We start from the raw sequence: 8,172 nt of genomic DNA, 5'->3' as shown, positions 1-8,172 counted from the left end.
AAAAATAAGGGACGCCTGCAGTTAGCACATGCCCCAGTAAAATCTAAAGTTTGAGTTATAACAATTTACTTCATTAGTCAGTGCATTCATTTAGATTAATAATTCCGGAAAAATTAACACAGTATCCCAATCAACGCTTGTAAAAGTGTTTAACCGAAAACATAAACCTATATGCATGCAGAAATCCACGTCAGCGCGCTTTTCTGAACTTGCCAAACAGCCTCTGCAGCACGTACACAGAACTCCACGGGGATTTTCCAGAAAGCAGTTTATGCAAAATAACCGGGTGAGTTAACCCACCAGCAATGTTGCTATAACACTGGGTTTCAGTTGGGGAGTTAATTTAGCCGGGTATGTCACATAACCTGCTTTCTGGAGTACCCCCCAGGTGTTGGACTGGAGGTCCAGGTATTCTACTGTACATAGCTAATTTGCAATGATCGCATACCTATTCACTGAAACAACCCTACTCTATCTACTAGTCTCTCTACCAGTCTCACTTCCTCTCTCTTTCATTCTCTCAATCTCTCTCTCTCAGTCTCTTTCCCTCACTCTTTCATTCTCTCTCTCTCTCTCTCTCTCTCTCTCTCTCTGTCTCTCTCCCCCTCTCTCTCTCTCTATTTCTCTCTCTCTCTCTCCCCCTCTCTCTCTCTCCCTCCTTCCCTGCTCATTTCAAAGGCTAAATGACGCACATTGCACCTTAGTTTGTTGTCGTCAATGACTACATATCCCACAAATGTGTGAAATCCCCCCCTTCTCACTGTGCCACCAAAATGGAGGTGGACTCATATTTCCCCTTCAAGAGCAGGAGAGACTTGGACTTCTCCCACTACAATGGTTGGGTTCAATTCGCTGCCCAGGTTGCAGGCTATTCAAAGGGTGCCTCAAACCTAGCCAGGGAGAAGCATTAAACTATTGAAGATGCATGAGAAAACACTTACCTGCTGTGAGGTGAAGTGTTAATGGTGTTTAGATGTGTGAACACTGTGTGCCTAGAATGTGACCTAGAATGTTTCCAAGTTTCGGTCCCCCATTTATGCCTAGAACGTGGCCCAGAATGTAGAAGGCGCACTCCTGGTTTGAATCGTACTTCACTGGGCGCTCGTTCGACGTGTCATGGCAAGGTCAGCTGTCTGTACCTCACCGCCTCGCCACAGGGGTGCCCCAAGGCTCGGAGATGGGACCACTTCTCTTTGCCATTTGCACCACCTCGTTGGGCCCTATCACCGCTCGCATGGTTTTTCCTATCACTGTTATGCCGATGACCTTTCCTGTATTTCCCTCCTGAGGACACCACTGTCTTGGCGCCGATCTCGGACTGTCTTGCTGATACATCCACATGGATGAAAAATCCCCACCTTCAGCTGAACCTGGCCAACACGGAACGGATGGTCTTTCCAGCCAAACAGGTCATCCACCACAACATCAATATTGACTCTTTATCTCTTGTTCCATCCAAAACAGCGAGAAACCTCTGGGTCATTATTGATGACCAACTGACCCTTCACGGCCTTCATGGCCTCTGTCTCCAGCTCGTGTCGCTTTGCGCCATACAACGTCCGCAGAATCAGGCCGTACCTAACCCAGTATGCCACCCAGCTGCTGGTGCAAACCTTGGGGAGTTCCCGCCTTGACTACTGCAACGCCCTCCTAACAGGCCTACCGGCTTGCGTGGTGAAACCACTACAGATGATCCAGAACGGAGCGTGTCTGGTGTTCAACCAACCGAAGAGGGCACACTTCACCCTGCTACTCTTATGGGTCTTCCCTTTGGCACTTGTTTAGTTTTTCACAATGTATACTTCATGTTTTGGCTGCTTGCAATGTTTGGGACTACCTCGTTGTTATGATCAGTGACCTATGCTCTTTTGTAAAGCTCTCTCTTGGAAGTCGCTTTGGATAAAAGCGTCTGCTAAATGCATAAATGTAAATGTGCTCATTAAGCTCGACTGGCTGCCTGTAGCTGCTCGTATTAAGTTCAAGTCACTTATGCTTGCCTACAGAGTGATTGCTGGTTCTGTTCCACCTACCTAAATGCTCTTGTAAGGGCAAATGTTACACCCAGCATTCTGCGCTAGTCTAGTGAGCGTTGTTTAGCTCTGCCGTCTGTGCAAGTACGGCAATCTAGACTATTCTCATTTGTAGTTCCACGTTGGTGGAACGAGCTGCCAAGCACTACCAGAGCAGAGGCATCCCTCTCTACCTTTAAGAAGCTTTTAAAGACCCAACTCTTCAGAGAGCACCTCCCTTCATAAACTGGCACTTCGACTAGTGCCCAACTTGCACTTGCAGCGGTTACCTTCCTGCTCTTTTCTTTCATATTTAGTTTTTCTTATTTCTTATGTAAAGTAGTATTTATTGTTACACCAGGGTTCTAATGCTTGTAGCTTGACTATTCTCTCCCTTGTACGTCGCTTTGGGTTCGGAGGACCCCTGAGTGCAGGAACCCAACACCTCCATTTGTTAGGAGGACAGAGTGAAGCCCAAGTTCAATACACAACCCTACGCATCTGTTTTGACTTGGACATTCCTTTCTGAACAATCCTTGCAAAACAGGAAAACCCTGAAGTATGATATCCAGCCTATTCAGAAATGTACAGGCAGTACCTTGCAGACAATTGAGGAGGTCTCACAATGTCCCTATAGCAAGCACCCAATCAGGAATAGACTTAGGTGTGTAGGTATGTTTGTGTGTGTGGGTGTGTGTATATGTGGGTTTGTCTGTAACGTGTAAAAAGACCATGAGCTAGATTATTTCACAGAACTTAGGATCACGTCATCACAAGGGGTCTTGGGTAGTGCCTGTGCATAAAACTTTGAGACAAAAACAGGTAAGTGAGGACAGAATATACTGCATGAACTATGAATTAAAGATATGTAAGTGCAGTGTCGAAACATAGTTATACTCTAATATTTTTTTACTCTGCATTCACTGGTATTTTTTTTTTATATCAAGAGAAAAATCATATAGTGGCTTTGTTTAACTGCTATTAGTTGTGTTTTTGTTTAAAAAAATGTGTATCTGTATACAATGTGTATATGTATATAATCCAGGTATATGTTTTCCATATAATGGAAACGTCACAGCCACAGATTTGCAACTCTTAACATCCCAAACTTTGTCCCCATCCAGGGAAAGTCATGAATAGGCCTTTCATCATGATCCTACTGGTATGTCCTTTCTTCTGCCGTTTTCCTGGCTGTAGAAATGTATTTATTTTAAAGCCAGCTCTTATTTTATTCTTTACACCAATCAAGTAAGGCACAGAGAGCATATTCTGAATTTGATTTAACTTATTTTACTAAATGGGATTTTGGTTTGAAAATATAGAGCATTTTTCACTGCTGTGTCAACATTTTCCTGCTGTATAGGATGCTACTGTGCATTGTAAAAAATATTCAGAATCAGCAGACCATCCAAAAACGTGTCAATGTGATCACAGCAGGTCAAACAAACTTCTTGTTATCTGACCAGGTATTGGTGAAGACAACACTGTCTTGTTTTTGGGAAACTGCTGATGTCCCACACTGACTGGTGTAGTCAACCTCAGGTGATGTTCCTTTGGTTTGGTTCTAGGTGGTGTGTGCTTTGGCTGCTGTTTCTTTGGCAAGACCACCTGGGTTTCCGCCTCCACCTCCGCCTCCACCTCCGCCTCCACCTCCGCCTCCGCCTCTGGAGGGTACGTATGTGTGTCCGGCCATGGTGTGACTGAGATCTATGCCTGAAAGCAGGTTGGGCTGCAGTGGAGTCATGCTGATATTGACATACTGTGTTGATTTTACACTTTAATTTCACATTTGGATATTTAGTAATTTCATGACTGCCTGTGGTCTAGCGGAAAGGAATGTGACCTTGGTTTAGGGGGTTTGTAGATTCATAATCTGACGGGTGCTGCTCCCTCATCCGTGAACATTTTCTTTCAAATGACATAATCTGCCACACACCCTTTTTTGACCATCAAAAATTACCTACATTAGTGTATAAACCCACTATGTGTAGTATCAAATTAATACTATTTCTCATACAAAAATCAGCCTTGACAAAAAAAAAGTGTAAAGAATTGTTATGGTCCCTCCAGAGAACAAAATACCTTTTGCAAAGTGACCTTTAAAGTCGGACTGCGCTCCTTTTTGCCGCATAATAGCTTACACCTCTAAATCATGTCATGTTTGGTTTTAAATAAAGTAAATTATGGAACTACAATGTAGCCTAACACATACAGGAATACAATCATTAATACATATTCATTTGAATATGAACATTATAGCAAGTCTGATGTACCCTAGTTCACCAACTTGCCGGTTAGTTAGCACGTTAATTATTTCCCTTGAATCTGTCGCTGAATTTCAGACAGCAATGATTTTGAACCAAACGAAACAAGTTGTTTAATGCTTTAAACTCCAACCGATAAGAACTCAACATCTGTTAAAATCAGACCTTTTATGTGCTCGCATGCAGAGAAGGGCCTAACCTAATTGTGTGCCATGATGCGAAAGGCAACTGTGCTTTTACCAATTGGCCACAGGAAGTGACAAAATTGAAGCTCGGCCTATGTCAGTCAGTAGGTGCGATCGACATGGACTGCGGCTGCATGAAACGACCGGCGAGAGTGGCCGCTTGCAGTCGGGGAGGAGTTGAAAGCGGCTCCGTGAAGTCGGACATTTCAGCTTCTCATGATTTGCTGCGTTGACGTCAGTCACAGTTAATTAAGCGCTGTTTGTTTACTTTACTCTATTTATAATTAAACTTAGTCATTCCGTTTGTAAAGAGGCAGAGTAAAACCCTTTCTTCCATACATTTTTTATTTAGTTCAACTGTTTGGTCTGGATTTGAGCATTGGCGAAACTGAAGGTGTCCTAATATATTCCAAAACACGTGTCAAAGTTGTCGTGTGTGAGTCTGGCCAATCATGAAATAGCTGTGTCGTCACTTGAACCCGTGCAGTTGCTATTGAGAAAATGCGCTCGGCTACACAGCCGGCAGTTCTCGAATCGATCTCACGTTACTTTGATGGCGACGTCACAGTGACGTGTCCTCGGCGCCGTCTCAAGTCGGACAAAAAGTCTAACCAGAATGCACTTTTTCAAGTCAGCCGCCTGCAGCCGGCTGCGGCGCCGCATGAAGTCGGGTCATGTCGAACGTACCTAGTGGCTGTTTATCAATCCGAAGAACGCTGAGAACGCAAGTACATTCTTTTGAAGAACCTTCTTGCAAGCGTCCTTGCAAGAATTGTCTTGCAAGGACGGAGAATGAATTGAGATGGTTAGGGTTTTCCTGGACTCGCAGCATTATGATAACACTGACTAACTACAAAGATATGGTCCATTTACCTGTAATTTTAAGTTTTCTGTAGCCCTTGCTAACTTACAGTACCTAGTGTCTGCACTACACTGAGATGCTAGCTATGTTATTGACAAGTCGGAGCAAATTTACAAATTAGCCGTTTCATCAATAAAATAAGAACATTTTCAGCGACTGAACTGCTTATTTCTCGTCAAATTTTAATTCAGATGCTGATTTACCCGTTTAGCTGAAATATGAAAAGTAAAAAATTACAGTTGTGAGGTTTATCCGCCTCGCTTGACATCTTGCAATGACTTCTGGGAAATCCGAAGCGTTCTCGGTGGTCAAGTCACCATCCGATGCATCCTCGATAAAAGGGGCGGATCAGGAAAATTTCCGGGTATTTTTGGCGTTCTTTGGATTGGAACCGTACTTGGGCAATAAAAGATGACGTCAAACGAGTTCGCAAGAACACAAGAACGGAAAAAAACGTGGATTGATAAACAGACAAAAAGTCTAACCAGAATTCACTGTCTCAAGTCAGCCGCCTGCAGCCAACTGCAGCGCCGCATGAAGTCGGGTCATGTCGAACGCATGCTTTCCCTACCATGTGACCTTAACCATCTTAACAATATGAAACACAACCCCCTTAAAAGTTTTGCACATGGACTGGAGGACGATAAAGGTTAAGGATAATTATAACAATATTTGTTAACCTTCAAACATCATCACAATTATGTCAATAAAGAATATTTGAATTTGAAATCAGACTTGTCTAACTAAATTTCTATTGTGCTGCAGTGTGCTGGACAAAGTGGTACGATCGTGATGATCCCTCCGGTACCGGTGACTGGGAGTCGCTGTCGGACCTGCGGAGAGAGAACCGTGGTGAGATCTGTGCCAGACCAATCGCCATTGAGAGCAAGACTGTGGACACAGGGACTCCTGCCGCCCAGACTGGCCAACACTTCCTCCAGTAAGGGAGTGGCAATTTATTTTCTGTTTTACTTTATAGTTACGGCAAATTTTTAGCACATACTTTCATCTATATCCACTTACACTGCATGCAGTATGTTAGTAAGAAGGTGAGTATAAATGCATTAAGTAAAATGTATCTCAGAAGAGAGGGGCCTTCAAATGGTCTCTGAGTTGAAAAACAGACAACACATTTGATTTGAGATAGTTGTTTTTGCCTAAAAACAGGAGAGCAAAACATAGAAATGTAAGTTCATCAGGATATAGTACTAAAGATAGGATGCATTTTAGCAGGCACTGTATATAAGCATGATGACTGACACACATCTGTATCCCCACTGTATAGCTTCTCTACGACAGTTGGGTTTGTATGCAAGAACGGCCCCGACCAATACTGCAAGGACTACCAAGTCCGGTTTCGGTGTCCTTGTCGGCTTAGCTTGGAAATTGGAGATGCCATCCCATAATATCTCAAGGGGTGTAAGACTGTTCAATGTGTACTTTCCCCAGTAGTCTAGCAGTGATAACTGATGTATTTCTGTAGCAGCATCAACATCTAACATCTGTTGTTGTGTTGCCCCATATTATGCTGACTTGCTGGTTTAATAGTCAACAAGTATGCAGAGAAACAATAAAAACTTCAAATCCTAGATTTGTTTTCAGTGTTCAGTTGCAAATTCACAAAAAATGACAAAGAAAATTGAAGACTCTAAGACAGGCCGTGCCCTCAACTACTCAGAAGCAATAGATGTGAACAGAAACTACAGTTTAGCCATTGTTGTCGGATATCATGAGGAAAATGTTAACTGAAAACCAGCGAAGTACCGCAGGCTTTACAGTTCAGCCTAGCAGTAAAAGATGATAGTGGGTTCTAGGGGTGTTGCCGTTGTGTTATGAGGTCTCCTCTGTGTGTTTGGTAATAAACGACATTCATGGGCCTGTGCTGTAACCTATCGGGCATCACGTTGCCTTCATCCACACTAAGCTTGCTACAGTATCAAAGCATCAGGAAAAAATGGAGGTAATTAAACGCTTACATCAGTACCTCAATTTAAAATCCCAGTCCAGTTGTTTCTTTTTCGTTTTTTGCTTTAGAGTGGTGATTGCCGCTCTCTCGGCATTGGGCGAGCAAGTATCTCAAGTAAGCACACTTCCTGTAAGGGGAATATCTTTCTACCTGTGCCAGTGAGGACCAGAGAGGACCAGCTACGTAGTTCGAGAAGAATGGTCAAAGATTGCAATAACTAATAACATCATTTGATGGGACTTGAAATAGTGTTTGGATGTAAATTGTGTTAGATTCTTTTTAGTGCGGGTCCTGTTAAAGTAACATGATGTAACAATTCTACCTTAAAATAACAGCTAGAATTTTTTTTTAAATGACCATAAAGTTATATAACAAACTATAGCTTTCTTAATCTCACTTAAATCTCCCACTGTTATAAACTATTGACATAAGTTGTAAATATCTATATTTTACCATATATAATTTTTATTTTGTAAAATGTTCTTGTTTGCCTTAATTATACCACCACTGGAACAACTTATATAACTGCAGTGAAACTCTAGGTGGGAGCAAATCTCTTCTCTTTTCATAGGTGGCGTGAATGGATCAGTTCATGGTATAAATGAGGTGCCGGGTTTGAAGATGTTGTTGTTTCAAAGAATGCAATAAACAAAATTAAATTATTGCGACTTTTTTCGATATTGTGGTGTGTTGCCTTTGTAGGCTATAGGCCAACTTAATTAACTGCGGTCTGATTAAGTCGGCAATTAGTGGGTTTGCAAATCGAAAAACATAATAGTCTACTATTTGTTTTGTGAACATGAATTTCAAACATGCATGAACATGTAAGTTTCTGATCCAGAGAATCGCAGAGTGAAACGAAACTGAAAGGAGAATGATTAGGGAA

At 42.4% G+C, this 8,172-nt stretch overlaps 1 protein-coding gene across 3 annotated transcripts; it reads left to right on the top strand.

Moving 5' to 3' along the window:
- The first annotated feature begins 201 nt into the window (after positions 1-201).
- Positions 202-7,770, top strand: LOC124475302 (cartilage intermediate layer protein 1-like). Of its 3 annotated transcripts, none has more exons than XM_047031800.1 (5): positions 202-286; positions 3,134-3,171; positions 3,578-3,680; positions 6,086-6,260; positions 6,606-7,764. In XM_047031800.1, the coding sequence occupies exons 2-5, from the start codon at positions 3,142-3,144 to the stop codon at positions 6,724-6,726; spliced, it is 429 nt and encodes a 142-aa protein (XP_046887756.1). In that variant the 5' UTR covers positions 202-286; positions 3,134-3,141; the 3' UTR covers positions 6,727-7,764. The 3 variants fall into 3 exon arrangements, with proteins under 3 accessions (XP_046887756.1, XP_046887757.1, XP_046887758.1); XM_047031801.1 differs by lacking the exon at positions 202-286 and adding an exon at positions 1,929-2,831; XM_047031802.1 differs by lacking the exons at positions 202-286; positions 3,134-3,171; positions 3,578-3,680 and adding an exon at positions 5,837-5,969 and having other exon boundaries at positions 6,606-7,770.
- Positions 7,771-8,172: the final 402 nt, after the last annotated feature.

The sequence above is a fragment of the Hypomesus transpacificus genome, chromosome 13 (genome assembly GCF_021917145.1).
Source record: "Hypomesus transpacificus isolate Combined female chromosome 13, fHypTra1, whole genome shotgun sequence".
In the NCBI taxonomy this organism is placed as follows: Eukaryota; Metazoa; Chordata; class Actinopteri; order Osmeriformes; family Osmeridae; genus Hypomesus; species Hypomesus transpacificus.
This window is presented reverse-complemented; position numbering and strand designations above follow the sequence as displayed.

Bases quoted from the DNA above. Each gene is read 5' to 3' on its own strand.
- LOC124475302 (XM_047031800.1), top strand. From the start codon at position 3,142: ATGAATAGGCCTTTCATCATGATCCTACTG. The intron at 3,681-6,085 runs GTACGTATGTGT...ATTGTGCTGCAG, and splicing joins TCCGCCTCCGCCTCTGGAGG to TGTGCTGGACAAAGTGGTAC. The intron at 6,261-6,605 runs GTAAGGGAGTGG...CCCACTGTATAG, and splicing joins ACTGGCCAACACTTCCTCCA to CTTCTCTACGACAGTTGGGT.